The following is a 25471-nucleotide window of genomic DNA, read 5'->3' on the forward strand; positions in this document are numbered from 1 at the left end:
TTTATTTAGTTAATACCTTTTGTAAGAAAGTATCTCTAGTTAAAAGATTCAAAGAAAATGTTGACTTTTTGTATCAGTACAGGAAACTTTGTGATATCCGGCACCGACGGGACCGAGCTGTTGCCGTCCCATCAAAACTGCCGGACAAACCAGCGCTAATGTTGAAACATACGGAGATTTTGAGCTCCGTATCTGGCAACAAACCCTGTTGCTTAGCAACAGCTTCTAAACAGTCGGCCGTACCTTGCAAGCGTCTCTGTAGCTTAGCAACAGCTTCAGCGAGACCTTGCAGAGCCTGACTGGTGAAAAAAAAGCAACGAAAAGAAAAAAAACCTAACGAAACAGCTCCTGATTTTTGCCGGTGGCTCGAGCATTCTGGACAGTTAACCTCCGGATAAACCAAAGTTTCCTGTAATGAGGCACATATGTATTAGGGGATGTTTCAGAGAAATACAGGCTTTTGAGACTACTAAGTTGAGTCAAGTTTTTTTTGCATATCAATTAATCTAAAATGCCTTTCAATTGTCAAGATGAAGATCAAGATGAAGGCTGTCAGTGCTGGGTGGCGGTATACTTTTTCTAAATCCTATCTCCCAGTCATGCACTCTTGGGTTGAGACAGTATACCTACTGCACTAGAGTGACAATTGACCACTTGCACTGGCAATCTTGTGGCCTACTTCATGAAACTGCTGTTTTAAGCTGTGGCCTCTTGCTTCCGAGGAACTAGCTTCCTTTTATGTGGAACCCTTGCAGAGAGAAGAGATTCTCACGTCCATCAGTTCTGGCCAGATTTAAAATATGTCATAGAATATTAGAAATTTCACCAGAAGGAGCACATTCAGCCTATTGCGCCAGTGTCATCAAAGGTTGAACGGTGGTTTGATAACCCGCTGCATCATCCAGTTACTTGCATATTCTTGGAATACAGTTTTGTTCTTGGTCTGTAGCAAGCGGTAACAACACATTAATGTACAGTATGACATTTTGCTTGTAATATAAAACTTGAATTTATTTCCACCCAGGATGGTCGAGCAGATGTTGTAGCAAATGATTCAGGTGACCGCGTTACCCCAGTAGTTGTTGCTTATAGAGAAAAAGAGAAGGTAATTGAAACCGTTTTATTTCTTTGACATTGTACACATGGTTGAATTATGAGGGTCTCATTGTTTTATTTACTTATTAGATTGTTGGCTTGGCAGCAAAACAAGGTAGAATCAGAAATGCTTCAAACACTGTCGTCAAAGTGAAACAGATTCTTGGCAGATGGTAAGTGCATGAATGTTTGGTATAACCAGAACTATGTAAATATATCTTGGTGCAGGTTCACTGGACTGATTCCTGTGAGGAGAGATTGAATAGATTGGGCCTATATTCTCTAGAGTTCAGAAGAATGAGAGGTGATCTCATTGAAACATATAAAATTCTTACAGGGCCTGACAGGGTAGATGCTGACGGGATGTTTCCCCTGGCTGGAGAGTCTAGAACTAAGGGGTCACAGTCTCAGGATAAGGGGTCGGCCATTTAGGACTGAGATGAGGAGCAAGTTCTTCACTCAAAGGGTTGAGAGTCTTTGGAATTCTCTGCCCCAGAGGGCGGTGGATGCTCCATCGTGGAGTATATTCAAGGCTGCGATTTAGATTTTTGGACTCTAGGGGAACCAAGGGATATGGGGATCGGGCGGGAAAGTGGAGTTGAGGTCGAAGATCAACCAGGATCTTCTTGAATGGTGGAGCAGACTCGAAGGGCCGAATGGCCGACTCCTGCTCCTATTTCTAAAATTCTGTTTGCTTTGGTTGCGATTGCTGTGCATATGGTTGTAGCCTAAGTTGCACTGTGGGAAGATAAGAAATATTTGATAAACTTCTATGCACTTTATAGAGAGGTGCAAGGATTGTACACCATATCTTGTCTGAGAAGGTGTTTTTTTGTAATGTGAGGCCGCATTACACTGAGCATGAGCGTTCGGCTCACGGCCAAAGCCATCGAGTCGCTGAAAGTGGCACTGGGCCCTGACTACACTAGGTGTATTGAGGAGGCTCAAGCACGTGGGGCGATCCCGTCCGAATGGACCCCCGTTCGGACGGAATTCCTCTTGGGAGCCGGCGCCTCACAACTTGAGCCGTCTTCCAGAAATCCCCTCCATGCCTTTTCATTCTGCCTGGGGGGTGGTTCCTGTACGGGCTGCTCTTGCACACCCTCCATTTTGCCATCCTCGTCTGCCGCCTGGACACGCCTTGGTGCACCATCTTGCTGTTCGGAGGGAGCAGGGGTCCCCAATGGAGGGCTCTCTATGCGGGAGTCTTCCCTTTTTCTATTGGGGACTTGGCCTGGAGGGTGTTGCACGGAGCGGTCCCGTGCAATATGGTTTTAAATAGGTTCACGGACTCCCAGGCTGCCTGCCTTTTCTGCGGCCTGGAGGAGTCCGTGTTCCACGTTTATATTGAATGTGAGAGGTTGCAGCCCCTCTTCCATTATTTGAAGGGGCTGCTCCTCGATGTTTGGCTGCGCTTCAGTCCCACGCTCCTGATCTTTGGTCACCCGGTGCAGAGCAGGGGAGTGGGCAGGTCGGGGGACCTCCTTGTGGGGACTCTCCTGGGCCTGGCCAAAGTGGCCATTAACTGTTCCAGGCAGCGGGCGGTCGAGGGTGGCCCTGGAGATGGAGCACGCGGTGTCCGCCGCCACGCGCAAGGCCTTCCACGACTGGTGGGCACCGAAGGGACTGGAGTGCATCATCACCCCCGGGAATACAATTTTAATTTACATTGTTACGGTTCTTTTAATGTTTTAAGTTAAGTTACAATTGTATTGTTTTAACCAGAAGAGTTCACTGAACATGAAGATAATGTTTAATAACATTGATTACAATTTTATAAATTAATCTATTCTGTTAAACCTTTTCCTTTGGAATGCAATTATGTAATTCATCACTAACATAATTGATATTTGCATATAAAATGAATGCACTTGCTCCTTTAATTGGTGAATTCGAAGTGGATTTCTAAATTCTGAAACCTGTGCGAGAATTCCAGTAGTTTTTATTTGATGGTTGTGCGTACTGGTAACAACCCCAAATAAATTCCCACAACATTTTTAGTCAACATTAATTAATAAGCTACATTAGCTTTTTAAAAAACATTTTTTGCGATTGCCATCGATTCAAAATGAAATCACATTTTTATTCCCATTGCTTTTAAGGATAAGTAACTTGTGTATAAAGGGAAATTCAATTGACCATTATAAGTAAATGGGCTCGCGTGTTTTTTTGTTGATTAAGGAGACAGTTATTTCTATTGTGCACGATAATCTGATATCTTGATAATCTGATCTGTTTCTGTGAGCAGAAACAATTCAGTCCATACCATGAATTGAGCAGTGGAATGTATTACTTCAGTTTTCATTTGAAAGTTTCGTAGTTAAGATGTGCTCATCCACGTAATGTACTTTCTGCTTGCCTCTTCAATATCTGAAACACACAAACAGTCCACTCTGGAATAAGTAAATTGTACAGAGACCCGATTTAAAAAAAAAAAAAAACTTTTGTTTTCTCTACAATTTTCTCCCTTGATTTTTATTTTCTGATATCATTGGCTACTTGTTGGGTTGCAGTATCACAGGTGCGCGCACCCTCTGGTGAAGTCAGTATTCATGTATGAGCCTTGATGGGGAGTATTGGCAGGCGATTTTCCCGTGAGGCTATTACATTCTGCCCTCCCCCAATGGCCTGCAGGGTCATTGAGAGCTGGCACATCTTGATTCTGAAAGTTTCAAATTATGAGATGAACCCCAAGTAAATGCATTCCACTACTCAATGTGTGGCTGAAAATGTGGTGTGGGAAGGAGGGGTTGCATTTCGTGGGACACTAGCATTAGTATTGGAAGGGGCTGGGTCCAAGGTCCGAGCAGAAAGGAGAAATAGGACTATCGAAAGGATTTTAAACCAAGAAGGGTGGGGGGGATAAATGGACTGGGTGGAAATAATAGTAACCCAAAGAGGGGGAAAGAGCAGAGTACAAGAAGTGATAGAGAACATGAACATTAACAGGGAAGGTTATAGGAAGTAGTAACAAAATACCTGTTCAAAATGAAACGTGATGAAAAGGAAGATATTGCCTGTACAGCAATGTACAGAGCATCAGCAGCACAAAGTGTGATAAATACACCATCGGGGCATGTGGACTGGGCGGGGACAGTTACCCAAGTAAGAATTCTGTGCACGGTTAAAAATAAAACAAATAAGTTAGAAGAATAAATTCAGCTTGAAGTTTATGATGTAGTGGCCATTACAGAGACCTGGCTACCAGCTGGGCATGACTGGGAACTAAATATTCCAGGCTATTCGATGGTTAGAAAGGCCAGGGGAATTCGGAAAGGAGGAGGGAGTAACAATATTAATAAAAGACACAATTGCAGCAGTGGAAAGAGAGGAGTTTGGTACAGGTGATCAGGCAATGGAAACGCTATAGGTAGATCTAAGGAACAGCAAAGGATGTAAGACTCTAGTGGGGGTTGTCTACAGACCTCCTAACAGTAGTGATGTACCGGGGGATATAAAATAGGGAAAGTAAATTTATCGTACTTTTAAATTGTATACTGCCCCTAGTTTCCAGTTTAGTCCTGTGCAGGATTCCTTCCAGCTAGAAGGTCATACAAGTGGACTGAAATCCAGTAAACTAAATGATTTGTCCCACTAGTAAATGCATTACATGTATGTTGTAACCAGGGCGCATATAATAACAAAATGTTCGAAGGAGTGGAAGTATTTAGCAATTTAATACATTGGCATTCTTTCAATTAAGTTGTACCCTCATGTTTTCAAAGTTGTTTATCACTTTTTTGTCTAGTTTTGATGACCCTCAAGTTCAGAAGCACGTGGCTGAAAGTAAATGTTCTGTAAGTATCAGCTTACAGGCGGCTATGGCCTATGTTAGAAAGTCAATCGCATGCTTTTTTACACTTGCTTTTTTTAAAACAAAAGACTGAAAATCATTGCAGCCCGGTCGGTATTGTTCTTTATTCCTGAGTTCCTGTCGGTCACTGGCGTACTGATTGGAAAAAAAGTAGAGATCAACAATGCAAGTGGAAAAATCCACTTCTGAAATTAACCTGCTCCATGAAAACAAATGTCTTTATAACATCTAATACCAAGGTTTTGAAAGATGCTTTTTTTTTATATAGCGGTTAACAGTAAGTCAGGAAACGTTCCAAGACAGCAGTGAGATACTATCACCAGATCTCTTTGCAAAGCTATTAGAACTTTTTTTCCTTTTTTAAGTGGCTACTTGAAAATATATTTTGGTCACTAAAATGTGGCCTTGACTATGTCTGAAATGGAAAAAGCATAAAGCATTTAATATAAAAACAAAATGCTGGAAATACTCAGCAGGTCAGGCAGCATCTGTGGAGCGAGAAACAGAGTTAACGTTTCAGGTCGTCAGAACTGGCGAAGGGTCACCAACCTGCATAAATCACTCACTATTGAGGACCTTAATGTCAAAAAAGATTTTTTTTTTCATGCCAGTAGCTTATCAAAAGAGAAGAGTGAATGACTAGACTTCCAGCCTAACATTACAAATTCATTCACGGGATGTGGGCGTTGCTAGCAAGGCCAGCATTTATTGCCCTCGACGGTGGCGGTGAGCCGCCGCCTTGAACCTCTGCAATCTGTGTGGTGAAGGTACTGCACTTGTTTGTAGTGGTTTGATACAAATGAGTGGCTGGGCCATTTCAGAGGGCAGTTAAGAGTCAAACACATTGCTGTGGGTCTGGAGTCACATATATAGGCCAGACTGGGTAAGGACGGCAGATTTCCTTCCCTAAATTACATTAGTGAACCAGATGGGTTTTTACAACAATTTGGTAGTTTCATGGTCACCATTTCTGATACTAGCTTTTTATTCCAGATTTACTTAATTGAATTTAAATTCCCCAGCTGCCGTGGTGTGACCAGGGAAGTCACACTTGTAGGCTGCGAAACATACAGAATTTGTCATGGGATCTCATCCGTCTCGAGCTCTGTACAACAAGAGATGTTGCTATATTTGGGACATTTTCTTGCTATAGAATTAATTCTATTGTAATTGGGGTCAAGCTGAGTTGCCTTTTTAAATGTTTAAACAGGTTATTGATAAGGATGGCAAACCTAGATACGAGATTGATACCGGGGAAGAGCTGAAGATTGTCCCTCCAGAGGAAGTAATGAAGTTGATTTTTGAGAAGATGAAGGGTGAGTATAACTCTGTTCGCAGAGGGAAAGTTGTGTATAAAATTTCGATTTATATATATTTTTTAAATTGACAGTCAAAAGGCTTCCATGGGAGATGTAATTGTGGATAGAAGTAAGGGTCTACTTTGGCTATGTCGGAGTTTATACATTGATTAGCTCTAGACAACCTGCACTTTACCTTGGAGATGTGTTAACTCTCTATATAATTCTGTGCTCGTGTGGGTTCAAGATGCTGCACTGATCCTAGGAAATAGATTAACACTCGTGAACAGGTTGAATGTTTTAATGAATTAACCTGCAACGCGGCTAGAAACCGAGCAGCTGCCTGTGACCTCAAAGCAATATTCAACTGAATATGGCACCAAGGAGCCCTAGCAAAATTGAAGTCAATGGGAGTCATTCAGAAAACCCTCTAATGGCTGGAGTCATACCTGACACACAGGAAGAGAGTTGTGGTTGTCAGAAGCCACGCACCCAACCTTCCTGTTAAGCTGCGTGGCCGCACAGCGGTCTGGAGGTCCCGCGCAGGCCGCGCACAGGCTTTTCAATGCAGGAAACCGTGCATGTGTGAAAATTTGAATTGGAAAACAAATTAGAGGGAACATTGCACACACCGTCCTGACTTGGGCATTTATTGCTGTTCCTCCATCATCTCTGGGACAGAATCCTGGAATTCCCTGCCTACCTCCATTGTGAGCAGGGACTGCAGCGGTTCAAGGAGGAGGCCCCTCACCTCGGGGCAACTAAGGATGGGCAATAAATGCGGCCTTGCCAGCGAAGCCCACCTCCCGAGAACAAATATAAAATAAACCCCTCAAAACTCAGAAATCCGAACTGTTGCGAAGCAGAATAGTGCCACTGGTGGTGATGGCAAGACAATGGACATTCTGAAAGTTGTCGATGGTTGTGTGCTAAATGGCTTCATTGTTTCCGGCATGGTGAAAAGAATCTCATAAAGGCTGACCGTGTGACATTATTGAAATTAATGGACAGAAAATCAAGCGGGTTGAGAATGGGGTACGTTTACCTCCACATCCAAAAGTCTCATGTTCTCCCATCATGTAAAGCATTAAGGGTGCTAAATCACAAGATTTAAGCTTATGTTCTTATTCAAGGCTGGAATTATTAAAGTATATAAACAGAGAATCGAACCTAGGGTAGCCAGCAATATTCCTTCATTTTTCTGGGGGGTGCGCAGCCCATTCAAAATACCGCACATGTGTGGTTTTTCCTACTTAAGAGCCAGTTGCGCAGGAACTGCAGGGCGCCGCGCAGCTTAAAGGGAACATTGGTAGCCAGCATGGTAATGATCATGGAGCCCACCATTAATAATATGTTTTGAGATTACATAACTGTATTTTGAGTTTTTATTTCATGTTGATTCATTGGATTTATTTTTGTGTTAACAGAAACTGCGCAATCAGCATTGGGCTCGGATGTAAATGATGTTGTCATAACCGTCCCACTGGACTTTGGGAAGAACCAGAAAAATGTTCTAAGGTAGGCTAGCTCGACCTTTTTTTAAGCTACCCAATCATAAACGTTCCAACGTACCTGTCATTGCTCTGTGCATTCAAACACTTGGCAAATTTTCATTGTTTCATATTTTCATATTTCATTTGTTTCTGATTTTTGTGTGTGCCATTCTTCTGTGTAAAATCGCCATTGTTTTGCTCTCTGTTGTACCATACGACTCCAATTAATAGATGCTAACATTTAGGGGAGGGGAAAGATTTCCGGTACTTTGATCACAGATTTTCTTGTCTTACACTTCAGTGTCCCAATACTTACTGTGTGTTTGTTTGCTGTGAAACGCTCTCTTGCGCAGGCAAGCAGCTCAGGCAGCTGGTTTCAATGTCTTGCGGTTGATTCATGAACCTGCAGCAGCTCTTCTTGCATTTGGAGTTGGACAGGACTCACCGACTGGGAAAAGGTACTTTATTTAATATTTAACGGTTGCCACATAGTGCGTATGATGGAATAAGATATTTGAAATTTGATTTTCTGAGCTATACCTTTGCGTTCAATATTCAAAGCATTTTAGTTCACTAGAATGGCATGGAATTTTAATTTTAATATTTTTGGTTTTGGTTATTATAAATATTTGTATATAGCATATGTCTTTCTAGTCTTGTGACTTGAGGTGGGACTTTAAGCACAAGCAGTATTTTTAGTGATGGGCAACCTTACTGCATATTTCACCCACATATCTAATCTGCTGATGGGGCCTAATGCAATTCTTCTGTTTTAACCTCTCTTGTGGTATCCCATTCATTGGGGAGACCGAAGCCATTGTGTTCGGTCCCTGCCACAAACTCCGTTCCCTAGCCACTGACTCCATCCCTCTCCCTGGCAACTGACAGAGGCTGAACCAGACTGTTCGCAACCCTGGTGTAGTATTTGACTGGACTTTTTTGAGGATGTAACTGGCAAAATAGATACGGGAGAACCAGTGGATGTGGTGTATTTGGATTTTCAAAAGGCTTTCAATAAGGTCCCGCATAAGAGATTAGTGTGTAAAATTAAGGCACATGGGATTGGGGACAAGGTATTGACTTGGATAAAGAACTGGTTGGCAGACAGAAAGCAAAGAGTTGGAATAAACGGCTCTTTTTCCGAGTGGCAGGCAGTGACTAGTGGGGTACCGCAGGGATCGGTCCTTGGACCCCAGCTATTCACAATATATATTAATGATCTAGACAAGGGAACTAGATGTAATATTTCCAAATTTGCAGACGACACAAAGCTGGGTGGGTGTGTGTGCTGTGAGGAGGATGCCGAGAAACTCCAGGATGATTTGGACAAGTTGGGTGATTGGGCAGAAGCATAGCAGATGCAATATAACGTGGATAAATGCGAGGCTATCCACTTTGGTGGCAAAAACAGGAAGGCAGATTATTATCTGAATGGCAATAGATTGGGAGAAGGGGAAGTGCAACGAGACCTGGGTGTCCTTGTGCACCAGTCGCTGAAGGTAAGCATGCAGGTGCAGCAGGCGGTTAAGAAGGAAAATGGTATGTTGGCCTTCGTAGCGAGAGGGTTTGAGTACAGGAACAAGAATGTCTTGCTGCAGTTGTGCAGGGCCTTGGTGAGACCACACCTTGAGTATTGTGTGCAGTTTTGGTCGCCTTATCTGAGGAAGGATGTTCTTGCCATGGAAGGAGTGCAGTGAAGATTCACCAGGCTGATACCTGGGATGGCAGGAATGACTTATGAGGAGAGATTGGGTCGATTGGGCTTGTACTCGCTGGAGTTTAGAAGAATGAGAGGGGATCTCATCGAACCTTATAAAATTCTAACGGGACTAGACAGACTAGATGCTGGAAGGATGTTCCCGATGGTCGGGGAGTCCAGAACCAGGGGGCACAGTCTAAGGATAAGGGGTAAACCATTTAGGACAGAGATGAGGAGGAATTTCTTCACCCAGAGAGTGGTGAACCTGTGGAATTCTCTACCAAAGAAGGCAGTGGAGGCCAATTCATTAAATATATTCAAGAAGGAGTTGGATATATTTCTTAAGGCTAAAGGGATCAAGGGGTATGGAGAGAAGGCAGGGACAGGGTACTGAATTTGGATGATCAGCCACGATCTCATTGAATGGCGGAGCAGGCTCGAGGGGCCAAATGGCCTACTCCTGCTCCTATCTTCTATGTTTCTATGACCCCGAGATGAGCTTCCGACCACAGATACACAGCATCACTGAGACCGCCTACTCCCACCTCCGGAACATCGCCCGATTCTGCCCCTGCCTCCGCTCATCTGCTGCTGAAACCCTCATTTTGATGGTTCATAGCAATACTTTATGCACTTTTAAATTGAATCATTGCTAATTAACCCTAACCCTATTGCAGATTTCAGTTTTATTTATGAACAAGCTGAAACTGAAATCTGACAGTTTTGCTTTCGTGAAAACTAATTGTCTCCTTTTCTCTCCATTGATAGTAATGCACTAGTTTACAAACTTGGTGGATCCTCGCTATCAGCTACAATAGTAGAAGTAAATAGTGGCATGTACAGAGTCCTTGCCTCTCACGCTGACGACAGCATAGGAGGAGATTGTTTCACGGAGGCCTTGGCACAGTACTTGGCTTCAGAATTTCAGAGGTAAGAGTTTGCACAACAGCAATACGGATCTCTTTTGATACTCGCACCATTTTTGCCAGATTAAAAATGTAAACTTTTTTTTAAATAGATCATATAGACACGATATAAAGGGAAATGCGAGAGCCATGATGAAGCTTGTTAATAGTGCTGAAGTTGCTAAGCATAGTTTGTCAACTTTGGGAAGTTCAAACTGTTTTGTAGATTCGCTTCACGAAGGCTTAGACTTCGACTGCACTGTGTCCAGGTATGTATATAGCATGACCCTGAGCTTCCGGTCGCCTATCTCTGCTCCACTCCCACTCTGACCTCGGCCTCCTACACTGTTCCAATGAAGCTCAACGTAAGCGCGAGGAACAGCACCTCATCTTAGGCTTATATTCGCTAGAGTTTAGAAGAATGAGAGGGAATCTCACTGAAACTTATAAAATTCTAACAGGACTAGACAGACTAGATGCAGGAAGGATGTTCCCGATGGCGGGGGAGTCCAGAACCAGGGGTCACAGTCTAAGGATAAGGGGTAAGCCATTTAGGACACGGATGAGGAGGAATTTCTTCACCCAGAGAGTGGTGAACCTGTGGAATTCTCTACCACAGAAGGCAGTTGAGGCCAATTCATTAAATATATTCAAGAAGATATTCAAGAAGGAGCTGGATATATTAAGGCTAAAGGGATCAAGGGATATGGGGAGAAAGCGGGGACAGGGTACTGAATTTGGATGATTAGCCATGATCTCATTAAATGGCAGAACAGGCTCGAGGGGCTGAATGGCGTACTCCTCCTACTGTGTTTCGATTAGGCGCTTTATAGCCTTCTGGACTCAACATTGAGTTCAACAATTTCAGATCATAACCTCGGCCAGCATTTGTTTCAGACAGCAGCTGCTGCTGATGTTTTTGATATTCCCATTTACACCTCCGCTAGACCCATCTTTTGTTTCTTTACTTGTCCCAATTACCATCTCCTTTTGCCTCACACCATCACCCCTTTTGTCATTTAATCTCTCCTGCCTTCCACCCTATCACAGACCTTCCCTCTTGTTCTTTCCTCCCCTCCCCCCTTTCCCTGCCTCTGTACTTAGAAACATAGAAGATAGGAGCAGGAGTAGGCCATTCGGCCCCTCGAGCCTGCTCCGCCATTCAATGAGATCATGGCTGATCATCCAAATTCAGTACCCTGTCCCTGCCTTCTCCCCATACCCCTTGATCCCTTTAGCCTTAAGAAATATATCTAACTCCTTCTTGAATATATTTAATGAATTGGCCTCCACTGCCTTCTGTGGTAGAGAATTCCACAGGTTCACCACTCTCTGGGTGAAGAAATTCCTCCTCATCTCAGTCCTAAATGGCCCACCCCTTATCCTTAGACTTAGTACTTGCTTAAAACCTGTTGCATCTCAAACTTTTCTAGTTGTGACGACCTAAACTGTTAACTCTGTTTCTCTCTCCACGAATGCTCCCTGACCTGCTGAGTATTTCCAGCATTTTCTGTTTTTATTATGTATATAGTTAGTTGTGTTAGGCCAAGAGAGATGTTGCGGTTGTAGCGTTAGGCCAAGACTGTCTTCTAGCCCTATGACTGATGGGCACAGGCATGGTGCAGTATCGTTCTATGATTCTATGTTCAAATTCCATTTGCCTTGTTGCCCGAATGTTGCTAGTTCTCTGCCAGTATCCTAGAAGGTGAGAAAAAGGGGCCACTTCTGCTGACAATTGATTGTGGAATGGTATTGAGCTGGCTGGAGTCGTCTGTGCCTCTGATCATCCACCCAATAGGCTGAGGGAGGAAGCTTGGTGCCAAGGAGACGAGAGGGTAAAACGGATGGAAATAAAGGCTCAAAAGTATTAAACTTTTTTTTGTGTCTGGAATTAACTGGGTAATAATGTGATCTGCAAGCATTCCTATCAATAGCCTATAATTTGATCCTTTTAAAAGCTACTCTCTTTTTTACAATGACCCATGGAACAAGATGGCTTTTTCTACTATTATTTTTATTGTGAATATTCTGTGATTTCTGTTTTGGATTTTTTTTTATTGAATCAGTTTCAATATTTCCTAGTCTTGAATCATTAAATCATTGTGGAACTGTTTTAATGATTAACATTAACAAATCATGACACTAAAATAGAAACCCAGTTAACTGTCTAGACTGAATGTGTCTGTTATACCGACTATTCCCTTCAGATCCAAAAGCTATTTAACCCTTTAAGACTCCAGCGTACTATAGAATTTGAAACCTTTTGTGACTAATAGACTGCCTTTGTATTTAAGTGTGTGTGTTATTTTTAGGGCAAGATTTGAATCTGTATGTTCTGCGCTGTTCAGCCAAAGTATCCAACCTATTCAGAAGCTTGTGGAAGAAGCTGGACTTTCTGGAAGTGAAATATCCACGGTTCGTACAGACATGCTGAAATCTCAAAGTTGACCTAAACCAGGAACCCATGTTAGACAAAAGTAACAGCTTGATCTTATTTGGTGCATTACATGTCTCAAGATGCTGAAGGCCTGAAATAAAATTAGGAAATGGACGTCTGGAAATGGCAAAATCCCTCTAAGTGGACAATTAAAGTTTCCTTCTGTTTTATTTGGTAGAATAAAATTCAGAAAACTGTTATGTTGGTGGGTGTTAATGCTGTGAAATGGAGTGTATTTCCATTCTAAGCACTCTTACTATAGCATAGGATAGATTCAGAGTAACTCTTATTTACTTTGCTCCAACAAACCTCAGAAAAGCACACCCACTGTACCAGCACTGTATTTTTCAATTGCTTCGCCAGCTATTCTTGTGGTCTCTGTGTGAGATTGCCATTAGAAGCAGTTTTTATTCATATGCAAGCCTTGACACCGATTGTCGGCAGGTTATTTGGCTGCAGGAAGCATCATGGCCAAGCCATTCCAGTTAGGTCCCCTATCCGTTCGCCCCAACCTCATCAATAAAGACTGGCAACACATTTTCAATGGGAAATAAGGCTAAATGTGTACTTGGGTCTCGGCTTATGTGTCTCACTCCCATTGTGTCAGCCATGGCTCAGTTGGTAGCACTCGCCTCTGAGTCAGAAGGTTGTGGCTTCAAGTGCCACTCCAGGGACTTGAGCACAAAAATCCAGCACAAAAAACAACGAGGGAGCACTGCACTGTCGGAGGTGCTGTCTTTCGGATGAGATGTTAAACTGAGGCCCCGTCTGCTTTCTCGGGTGGACGTGAAAGATCCCATGGCACTATTTTGAAGAAGAGCAGGGGGAGTTCTCCCCGGTGTCCTGGGGCCAATATTTATCCCTCAATCAACATCACTAAAACAGATGATCTGGTCATTATCACATTGCTGTTTGTGGGAGCTTGCTGTGCGCAAATTGGGTGCCGCGTTTCCTACATTACAACAGTGACTACACTTCAAAAAGTACTTCATTGGCTGTAAAGCGCTTTGGGACGTCTTGAGGTTGTGAAAGGTGCTATATAAATGCAAGTCTTTTCTGTGTAGTGGACAGTATATAAATGTTCGGTAGCTCAACTTGTGAGTATCTTCCCCTCCAAAAACGAGAAGCGGGGGGTTGCAAACAGAACGTTACAGCCAACAGACAAAGTGTGTGCGTGCGTGTATTTTTAACAGATTTAATTACGAAGGAATGTATATGTTAAATTTAAAGATGGTGTTTAATCTCTACCCTCTGATCAGACGGGATGTATGCTTGGCAGATCAAATATTGGAGCAAGCACTTTAGGAAATACTTATTTCAGTTTAGATACTAACTAGGTTCTTCAGCTCAATGTATACCCAAAAAGGTGAACTACCACGGGCCAGTTATTCTGCCTGAGTTTAAAAATGAAGTTCTGCTCTGAGCCTACTGATTTTAGGGCTACACCTGATAATGAGCCCTCCCTACTCCCAAAAGTTACGGTTAAACCTGATTTAAAACCTAGAAATGTCAAAGTTTGCAGACTGCAGTTCTGGTGTGGAGGTTGAGTGCTTTACTTTTTCTTTGCATCAATGGGCAGTATTGAGGTAGATGGCGCATTTAGTCACTCATCATGTACAGGTAGCTGAGCAGCGTTCCTGGGGGAGGGGAAGATGTTGAGGGTATTGCATTATACTTTCTGAAGACTGATAAATTTTAAGTATCCTGTTTAATTTTTCAAAGTTTTGTTTAGCTGATTAAACTAGAATTAAAGATAATTTTCTGATTACAAACATCCTGCTTTACTTTTGACCCAAAAAACACATTTGACTGCAGTTGATTTTACCCATTTTTTTAAATGATCTGATTTTGTTTGGGAAAGGCAAGACAATAATCAGACTGTCTACCTATTCAGTTTGGATCTCCATTAAATGGTAATCTCGCCTCCTTTAATTCTGTCTTGTAATAAATCAATTGTTTCTGTGGCAATCTTGAGAAGCAGAAACTTTTATTTTAACATAAGACCATAAAGTAACAAGAAAAAACATAAGATAAAGATAAGAAGCAGGAGTCGGCCATTCGGCCCCTCGAGCCTGCTCCGCCATTCAATAAGATCATGGCTGATCCAATCTTGGCCTCAACACCACTTTCCCGCTCTCTCCCCAGACCCCTCGACCCCCTGTAGTTCAAATGTCTGTCAATCTCCGCCTTGAATATATTCACTGACTCCGCCTCCACAGCTCTCTGGGGAAGAGAATTCCAAAGATTCACGGCCCTCTGAGAGAAGAAATTCCTCCTCATCTCCGTCTTAAATGGGCGACCCCTTATTCTGAAACTATGCCCCCTAGTTCTAGATTCCCCCACTAGGGGAAACATCCTCTCCGCGTCCACCCCGTCAATCCCCCTCAGAATCTTTTATGTTTCAATAAGATCACCTCTCATTCTTCGAAACTCCAATAAGTATTGGCTCAACCTTTCTTCATACGTCAACCCCTTCATCCCAGGAATCAACCGAGTGAACCCTCTCTGCACTGCCTCCAATGCAAGTATATCCTTCCTTAAATATGGAGACCAAAACTGTACGCAGTACTCCAGGTGTGGTCTCACCAGCGCCCTGTAAAGTTGCATCAAAACTTCCCGACTTTTATACTCCATCCCCCTTGCAATAAAGGCCAACATTCCATTAGCCTTCCTAATTACTTGCTGTACCTGCATGCTAACTGTTTGTGTTTCATGTACTCGGACCCCCAGATCCCTCTGTACCGCAGCATTTTGTAGTCTCACTCCATTTATCTATTTGAATGAATTATTCTATTCTAATTCTTTAGGTGTTAAACATATTTTCTTTCTTTCTTTTTAGATTGTTCTTTGTGGGGGCTCTGCTCGTATTCCAAAATTGCAGCAGATGATTCGCGATCTGTTCCCAGATGTTGATTTGTTTAACTCCATCCCTTCAGATGAAGTGATAGCTGTTGGTGCAGCTATTGAGGCTGCATTGCTGTTGGGGAAGGAGAACAGTGCACTAGAGGAAGATGCTGTCATTGTGGAGTGCTCGGCACGAAGCATTCTTGCTAAGGTATTAAAATCTGATTGTAGGACACCAAAAAAATCATATCTGTCCAGAGCATCTTAATGTGTCTTCAGTGCAGCATCTAATTTTCTAAACCACATATTTGTGCAACTTCTAGCTAGAAGTGTCAGCCCTGGCTCAGTGGGTAGCACTCTCGCCTCCGAGTCAGAAGGTTGTGGGTTCAAGTCCCACTTCAGAGACTTGAGCACAAAAATCTAGGCTGCCACTCCAGTGCGGTGCTGCACTGACGGGGGTGCCGTCTTTCAGATGAGATATTAAATCGAGGCCCCGTCTGCCCTCAGGTGAACATAAAAGATCCCACGGCATTATTTTGAAGAAGAGCAGGGGAGTTCTCCCCGGTGTCCTGGGTCAATATTTATCCCTCAACCAACATCACTAAAACAGATTATCTGGTCATTATCACATTGCTGTTTGTGGGAGCTTGCTGTGCGCAAATTGGTTGCCGTGTTTCCTGCATTACAACAGTGACCACATTTCAAAAGTACTTCATTGGCTGTAAAGCACTGCAGGATGTCCTGAGGTCGTGAAAGGCGCTATAGAAATACAAGTTTTTTTAGAAATCTTTGATTTACATATAGCTTTTATTAAAGCCAATGCATCAAGGAGTGTATTCATTTGTCAGTTGCCTTCACATCACTATTTTATTTACAGCGATGAATATCCATGGTGTGTGTACATTTTCATGCAATGCTGTGTAGCAGTCTCAAAGTTGCAAATAACTAAATTTCTGATGTATCAAAGTGGAATAAGATTGTGCCCAATGTTTTCTTTTAGAATGCTCTCCTGTGTTTTGATGGGGAAATTCAAAATAGTTTTTTCTGCCTGTTGGAAATAATAAAAAATCATAACATAAGAATTAGGAGCAGGAGTCAGCTATTCGGCCCCTCGAGCCTGTTCCACCATTCAATAAGATCATGGCTGATCTTTGACCTCAACTCCACTTTCCCGTCCTATCTCTGTATCCCTTGATTCCCCTATCGATCTCTGTCTTGAATATACTCAACGACTGAGCCTCCACAGCCCTCTGGGGTAGAGAATTCCAAAGATTCACCACCCTCTGAGTGAAGAAACTTCTCCTCATCTCAGTTCTAAATGGCCGACCCCTTATCCTGAGACTGTGACCCCTGGTTCTAGACTCTCCAGCCAGGGGAAACATCCTCCCTGCATCTACCCTGTCAAGCCCTGTAAGAATTTTGTATGTTTCAATGAGATCACCTCTCATCCAGAGCATATAGGCCTGGTCTACTCGATCTCTCCTCATAGGACAATCCCCCCATCCCAGGAATCAGTCTGGTGAACCTTGGTTGCACTCCCTCTATGGCAAGTATATCCTTCCTTAGGTAAGGAGAACAAAACTACACATTACTCCAGGTGTGGTCTCACCAAGGCCCTACATAATTGCAGTAAGACATCTTTACTCTTATATTCCAATCCTTTTGTAGTAAAGGCTAGCATACCATCAAGCAATGTTCCCTCCAAGTCGCACGGCGCTCTGCTGGTCCTGCACAGCCCGAGACCAGCTTTTTCACTCTTAAATTTCACGAAACTAAAGGGGCCACGCACCCAAAACACAATTAGGGGGAGCATTGCTATCAAGATGTAAAGATACTTTGCCTTGTAAATTATTCTATTATAGCATCTTCATTTATGGAGTAGCATCTCCATTTGAACATCTAGGCAATCCCTTGCCTATTAGTTTTTTTTTAACCTTGTGTTTTTCTGTAGGCGAGTGATGAGTTGGGAGCTGACGCATACACTGTAGTGTTTCCATCGGGTGCTCCACTACCAGCAAGACGACATCATGCATTCCAAGCCCCAGGCGGTGTTTCCTCTGTCTGCCTTGAGCTGTATCAGTCTGGGGGAAAGGAATGCGAACCAGAAAGAAACAAGTTGGCACAGGTCAGTTTTTGGTTTTCCGTCTTAACTGTCCATCTGTCTGTTTCTCAGACCAGCCTTCCAAAAATCCATTTACTTGTATACAGAGAAGTGAGAACTTGGAAAGGAGAGAGGAGGGGAAGGAAGTTCTCAACACTTTTTATATTTAAAAAAAATGTCTCCAAAAGCTCTCTTGTGTTCGAGTATATTTCCACAGGTGCTGACAGGCCTCCAAGTGACCATTCTTCATGTGAGTGTTGGCAAAGTATTTGATTTTGGGGGGCATCATTGTCATTCGGCCCCTCGAGCCTGCTCCGCCACACGGCCCCTCGAGCCTGCTCCGCCACACGGCCCCTCGAGCCTGCTCCGCCACACGGCCCCTCGAGCCTGCTCCGCCACACGGCCCCTCGAGCCTGCTCCGCCACACGGCCCCTCGAGCCTGCTCCGCCATTCAATAAGATCATGGCTGATCTTCGACCTCAACTCCACTTTCCCACCCGATCCCCATATCCCTGGATTCCCTTCGAGTCCAAAAATCTATCTCCGGCTTAAATAAACTCAACAGCCCTTTGGAGTAGAGAATTCCAAAGATTCACAACCCTTTTGAGTGAAGAAATTCCTCCTCATCTCAGTCTTCAATTCCCCTCCATCTCGAGCCCAGTAATGCTCAGGCCAGTTGTAGTGCCCCACCCGGTAACCCCCGTGATGAGCTATGTTTAGGAGCTGGGATCTTCTGGCCTGTTTAGCTCCGTGCCACACGAGGAAGGTGCACTTATCCACTGAACCATCAAAGGGAGCCAAGGTGCTTTTGTCAGGGGAGTTTGATATTTTGGTACGTTTCTCCCCCCCCCCCCCCCCCCAAGCCCCTTTTCGAAGCCTGCAGCTGCTGTTCCGCTGCGTATGTAGCTGCCAGCAAGCATGCAAATCTGACTAACTTCACGGTGAATAGAAAATAAACTTTTTTTATTATATAATAAATAATTACTTTAAATATTCAATAGTTTGCTCAATTGGTGACATCAGAGGAAGATTTCCTCTGTGCCCGATGTCTAATATAATTGTGGTTTTATTTATGAAAAATCAGTTTATGGTTTTAAGAACATAAGAATTAGGAGCTAGGAGTCGGCCATTCGGCCCCTCGAGCCTGCCCCGCCATTCAATAAGATCACGGCTGATCTTCGACCTCATCTCCACTTTCCCGCCCAATCTCCATATCCCTTGATTCCCCTCGAATCCAGAAACCTATCGCTCTCCGCCTTGAACCCATTGTTCAAGTACAGGGTTAACAATGCTGTTGTGGCTAAAACCCGCATAACATATGACCAACGTATGGTTTTGTGCCACTAGAGGACGCTAGTGCAGTTTGGGAATGCTGTGTTTAGGTTTAGATCACTTTATCTGTGTCATTCAGTTGATGCGTTTCCATACATTGTTTACTCACGTTTATTGTTTTCTGCGATTTGCGCTGTAGTGGTGAGTTCTTGCTCACAGATGGGCCATCAAGGGAGGTGTCGAGCAAAGCGAAGGTGCTTCTCCAAAGGAAGTTATAATCTGCTTGTCCAGTGGTTTGGATAAAATGATAACAAGCAGGTCTTCCGCTTGTCCTTGCTGCCACGCAATGATAGAGGAGGACTGAAGAGAGAACGTTTCCAATTATGGTTCCTGTTTTTTTAAGCCGGCCCACAAGTGGGCGCAGCCCCTCTTGTTCCCTGACCCAGCTGAACTTCAGCGAACAAAATCAAATTGCTTCAATCTTTTAAACCCGTGCCATGGAAGCACAATTACCAGCCAAAAATAAATAATGTAATCAAAATATATTTTATAATGGCATGAGAAAAATCCAAAATGGACGAAACAATAAGCAAATAGGGAAAGACTGTTTTAAAACCATTTTAACGAGCAGATGTTAGAGTAGGGTCTGAGGATTTTATATTCCACACGTTTTAATTCTGCCATTTGTCTATTGTTTCACAAGTTATTGGACAGGAGCGTATTGGTGCCTCTGTTTTTCTTATTCCCTGCCCACCCCAGTACAGGAAACACTCTCTTTACCGGCACCTAAATAACCGGAAATCTCTCTTAACCGGCAAAATTCAGGAGTAGGTTCAGGTAAGTTTTACTTCATATTAGTGGCCGTGTAACCAGGGTTCCTGGATCTGTGGCCGTGTAACCAGGGTTCCCAACAGGGACGCCTGGATCTGTGGCCATGTACGGGGCTCTCGTACCTTAGTAACTATACCTCTCTGTAACCCAGACACTTTGATCAACCGGCACCACGCCGGTCCCGTCGGTGCCGGATAAAAGAGTTTCCTGCATTTATTGACATCACTATAATCCCCTGGCACCCTGGGGTATTGTTCGATGCTTTTCAGACCATGCGGCCGCTTTCAGGCATTTGGTCGTCGTCTTGATGACATTAGCTGGCAAGTTCGTGGTGAACTAGCACACACAGGGAGACCATGTGTAGGCTGTCATCAGCTCTCTATGCAGCTGGTATCGACCCCCCACGCAATACAAAGAACCAGCATCTCGTCACTGACCCAACAGCAGAGGCCCCTGGCTTCGACCTCCCTCGGAGACGGCGATCAGCGCCCAACCCAATCCACACAGGCCACGGACGATGCGGCCGCCTGCTCCACCAGTGGAAGATGAGGGACGGCCCGAAGTGTGACTCTGGCCATGAGTCCCAGACCATGGAACACATCACATCAACCCACCCACTGAGATCTCTGGCAGGAGGCACCTCATTTCTCCACTCGGCATCTCAGGAGGCCGTCGAATGGAGAGCCAAACTAGACATCCCATTATAAGCTTCTCCCCTCATACAGAAGTAGTAGTACCCTGGGACATTAAAGCTAAGTACTCAAAGGGTGCAACATACTGTGAAACTTGGACTACTCTTGGCCATATTATGTCCTGTGTATGGTGTTTCTGTTAGAGCTAGGTGTCAACCTTTGGATGAACTTGAGTTGCAAATGGTTGAGATGAGATCAGCTTTACACCTTAGAAGTCAGATATAAACAGGGAGAAATGCATTGTGTATAATTGTTTTATTTTGATAAGATGAGCGATTAGAACACTCCTTTCTAACCACTTCATTGCTTTTGCTTCATTCTGTTTTATTGACTAGATTGTACTCCGAGATTTACCCCCGAAAGAAGGCAGCAACCATGACATTTTAGCTGTTCTCACCATGAAAAGGTTTGTTATCGAAGTTTCTTTTTTGGGGAATTTGGGAGCGACGTATGATAACATAAGAAATAGGAGCAGGAGTCGGCCATTCGAGCCTGCTCCGCCATTCAATGAGATCATGACTGATCTTCGACCTCAACTCCATTCACCGGCCCTATCGCCATATCCCTCGATGCCCTTACTAGTCAGAAATCTATCGACTTCTGTTTTGAATATACCCAATGATTGAGCCTCCACAGCCCTCTGGGGTAGAGAATTCCAAAGATTCACCACCCTCTGTGAAGAAATTTCTTCTCATCTCAGTCCTGAATGGCCTACCCTTTATCCTGAGGCTGTGGCCCCTGGTTCTAGACTCCCCAGCTAAGGGAAACATTCTCCCAGCATCCATCCTAATAATTTTGTATGCTTCAATGAGATCCCCTCTCATTCTTCTGAATTCAAGAGAATGCAGGCCTAGTTTACTCAATCTCTTCTCATACGACAGTCCTGCCATCCCAGGAATCAATCTCGTGAACCTTCGTTGCACTCCCTCTATGGCAAGTATATCCTTCCTTGGGTAAGGAGACCAAAATTGTACACAGTACTCCAGGTGTGGTCTCACCAAGGCGCTATATAATTGGAGTAAGACTTCTTTACTCCTGTACTCAAATCCTCTTGTAATGAAGGCCAGCATACCATTTGCCTTCCTAATGGCTTGCTGCACCTGCACATTCACTTTCAGTGACTCATGTACAAGGACACCCAGGTCCCTTTGAGCATCTGCATTCCCCAATCTTCCACCATTTAGGAATTACTCTGCCTTTCTGTTTTTTCTACCAAAGTGGATAACTTCACATTTATCTACATTATAATCCATCTGCCATGTTCTCGCTCACTCACTGAGCCTGTCGAGATCCCCTTGAAGCCTCTTCACATCCTCTTCGCAACTGACACTGCCACCTAGCTTTGTATCATTAGCAAATTTGGAAATGCTACATTTAGTCCCCTCATCCAAGTCATTGATATAGATTGTGAATAGCTGGGGCCCAAGCACCGATCCTTGTGGTACCCCACTAGTCACAGCCTGCCATCCTGAAAAAGACCCATTTATTCCTACTCTTTGTTTTCTGTCTGTTAACAAATTCTCAGTCCATGCTAGTATATTACCCCCAATTCCATGTGCCCTAATTTTGTTCACCAACCTCTTAGACATAGAAACATAGAAGATAGGAGCAGGAGTAGGCCATTCGGCCCCTCGAGCCTGCTCTGCTATTCAATGAGATCATGGCTGATCATCCAAATTCAGTACCCTGTTCCTGCCTTCTCCCCATATCCCTTGATCCCTTTAGCCTTAAGAAATATATCCAACTCCTTCTTGAATATATTTAATGAATTGGCCTCCACTGCCTTCTGTGGTAGAGAATTCCACAGGTTCACCACTCTCTGGGTGAAGAAAATCCTCCTCATCTCAGTCCTAAATTGCTTACCCCTTATCCTTAGACTATGACCCCTAGTTCTGGACTCCCCGGCCATCGGGAACATCCTTCCTGCATCTAGTCTGTCCAGGCCTGACAGAATTTTATAGGTTTCGATGAGATCCCCTCTCAAACTTCTAAACTCCAGTGAGTACAAGCCCAATCGACCCAATCTCTCCTCGTACGTCATTCCTGCCATCCCAGGTATTAGCCTGGTGAATCTTCGCTGCACTCCTTCCATGGCAAGAACGTCCTTCCTCAGATAAGGCGACCAAAACTGCACACAATACTCAAGATGTGGCCTCACCAAGGCCCTGTACAACTGCAACAAGACACCCTTGTTCCTGTACTCGAACCCTCTTGCTACGAAGGCCAACATACCATTTGTCGTCTTAACCGCCTGCTGCACCTGCATGCTTACCTTCAGCGACTGGTGCACAAGGACACCCAGGTCACTTTGCACTTCCCCTTCTCCCAATCTATTGCCATTCAAATAATAATCTGCCTTCCTGTTTTTGCCACCAAAGTGGATAACCTCACATTTATCCACATTATAGTGCATTTGCCATGTTTCTGCCCAATCGCCCAACCTGTCCAAATCATACTGGAGTTTCACAACATCCTCCTCACATCATACCCTCCCACCCAGCTTTGTGTCGTCTGCAAATTTGGAGATACTACATCCAATTCCCTCGTCCAGATCATTAATATATATTGTGAACAGCTGGGGTCCTAGGACCGATCCTTGCGGTACCCCACTAGTCACTGCCTGCCACTCGGAAAACGACCCGTTTATTCCAACTCTTTGCTTTCTGTCCGCCAACCAGTTCTCTATCCAAGTCAATACCTTGCCCCCAATCCCATGTGCCTTAATTTTGCACGCTAATCTCTTATGCGGGACCTTATCGAAAGCCTTCTGAAAGTCCAAATACACCACATCCACTGGTTCTCCCTTATCTATTTTACCAGTTACATCCTCAAAAAAATTCCAGTAGATTAGTCCAGCACGATTTACCTTTTGTAAATCCATGTTGACTTTGTCCGATCCTGTCACTGCTTTCCAAGTGCTCTGCTATTACATCTTTTATAATGGACTGTAGCATTTTCCCCACTACCGATGTCAGGCTTACCGGTTTATAATTCCCTGCTTTTTCTCTACCACCTTTTTTGAATAGTGGGGTAACGTTAGCTACCCTCCAATCCATGGGTACTGTTCCAGAGTCTATCGAGTTCTGGAAGATGACCAGCAATGCATCTACTCTCTCCAGGGCCACTTCCTTAAGTACCCTGGGATGTAGATTATCAGGCCCTGGGGATTTATCGGCCTTCAATCCCGTCAACTTCCCCAACACCATTTCCCTACAAATACTGATTTCTTTCAGTTCCTCCCCCTCATATTAGTTCCTATGTTCCCCGACATCTCTTGTGTGGGACCTTTATCGAAGGCCTTCTGAAAATCCAAATACACCACATCTACCGGTTCCCCTTTGTCTACTCCACTAGTTACATCCTCAAAGAACTCCCAATGGGTTTGTCAAACATGATTTCCCTTTCATAAATCCATGTTGACTCTGCCCAATCTTACTATTCATTTCTAAGTGCCCAGTTATTGCATCCTTTATAATAGATTCCAGCATTTTCCCAACTACTGATGTGAGGCTAACCGGTCTGTAGTTCCCCGTTTTCTCTCTCCCTCCTTTCTTAAATAGCGGGGTTACATTTGGGACTCTCCTTTTGTTAATGTAATACTTTCTGTCCTAAAGCTGTTGATCCTTAACTAGTGTGTGGTTCCACAGCCATCAGTTGCCTTTCGATGTATTTTCTCTTTTCTCACCCGCCCCCACCTCAAACTCACCAGGGCTGTTTTTCATGTGTGCGCCTAGTGACTGTTCATAGACCTTCGAGCGTGGAGTCTGAGCCTGGTCTTGTCGAGGGTGCCATGGTCAATTGTAGCTCCCTAAATGCTGCCGGGGCTGAGATTAGCAGACTCGATACGGACCAGTCTGCTAACCTGGCTTTTCCTGGTTTCTATGACCTAGAGCTGTACCAGGCCTTAGCCTCTTGGCCATCCAGGAACACATCGACCTGGGAGAAGTGTTCATGACTCGTGGTCAGATAATGCTGTGATTATTAAAAGTAAGTGAAAAGACTTGAGCTGCTTTGGGAGAAAACATTGAACTGAGTTTAAGGTGAGCTAAGAGGCACCAGATTGTGATTACTCGTTCTAATGAAAGGAGGATTCCCAATTGTTTCAACCAAGACACACTTGCCTCCGCCATCAATATTACTGCATTCTAAATGACAAAAAATGAAAATCATACTAATTCCATTACTTGGTACTGGAGCATGTTGTACTTGGGGCCCAGGGCTCGAGTCTGTGTGCCCACATGCTTGTGATGAATGGGATCGGCCCCTCTGTTTTAAAGGATAGAAGAAGGGAGCCACTTGATCTGAGGACAGATCGCAAGGCTCATGAATATCGAGGTCTGCAATGCTGTCAATTTAAGTGTAGCTTGCAGCGTCACCCCCCCCCCCCCCCCCGTAAGCTGCACTGCCCTGCCTCTGGCGCGGCCGGCCTCCGCCCCAATGCGCAGCCCGTTCATGTTTGCGCATGCGCGGTATCTACAATGGAAAAGCCGGTGAGCGGTCTGCGCAGGACCTTGCAGATGACTGTGCGGCCTCGCAGCTTAGCGGGAACATTAGTAGCTTGGGCTGTTTCTTTTTGGCAATGCTGTTGATGTAACTGTCACCGGCTCACGGTTCTTTCATAGAGTTAAGTGTACGAGAGCAACCAGAGGACCAGGCTGGCGGTCTTCATACCGCTCGGCACCATAAACTGCCGCTAAACTGGGGTCCTCGGAGAGGGAAAACTACAGCGGGGGGGGGCGGAGAACTCACTAAATGAACAATAAAAGTGACCGATTTAATAGTTGCATTAAAATATAATTGAGATTCTTTTCGTTGAAGACAGTAAATTAGAAACAGCAAGAGGAATCGCTGCCTATCTCAACACTGATCGAATTGATTCAGGTTTTAAACAGTCACAGCCCCAGAGTTTGCTTTACTGTAAGAATTTGGATCCATTCCAAATTAAGACATTGTAAGTCAGAAAAATCTTTTTGCTGCCTCTCATCAATGA

General features: G+C 44.1%; 1 protein-coding gene across 1 annotated transcript in view; it reads left to right on the top strand.

Moving 5' to 3' along the window:
- hspa14 (heat shock protein family A (Hsp70) member 14) overlaps positions 1 to 25471 on the top strand; it is a 30578-nt gene that overhangs the window by 1226 nt on the left and 3881 nt on the right. Inside the window, exons 2-13 of the mRNA XM_086010819.1 lie at positions 1025 to 1105; positions 1186 to 1268; positions 4844 to 4892; positions 6120 to 6225; positions 7635 to 7725; positions 8054 to 8158; positions 10168 to 10329; positions 10418 to 10573; positions 12617 to 12719; positions 15581 to 15796; positions 17537 to 17710; positions 20817 to 20887. Coding sequence (XP_085866945.1) covers positions 1025 to 1105; positions 1186 to 1268; positions 4844 to 4892; positions 6120 to 6225; positions 7635 to 7725; positions 8054 to 8158; positions 10168 to 10329; positions 10418 to 10573; positions 12617 to 12719; positions 15581 to 15796; positions 17537 to 17710; positions 20817 to 20887 — 1397 coding nt within the window. The remainder of the gene's footprint in view (positions 1 to 1024; positions 1106 to 1185; positions 1269 to 4843; positions 4893 to 6119; positions 6226 to 7634; positions 7726 to 8053; positions 8159 to 10167; positions 10330 to 10417; positions 10574 to 12616; positions 12720 to 15580; positions 15797 to 17536; positions 17711 to 20816; positions 20888 to 25471) is intronic.

The sequence above is a fragment of the Somniosus microcephalus genome, chromosome 17, assembly GCF_052327205.1.
Source record: "Somniosus microcephalus isolate GS21.2 chromosome 17, FLI_Smic_1.0, whole genome shotgun sequence".
Classification (NCBI taxonomy): Eukaryota; Metazoa; Chordata; class Chondrichthyes; order Squaliformes; family Somniosidae; genus Somniosus; species Somniosus microcephalus.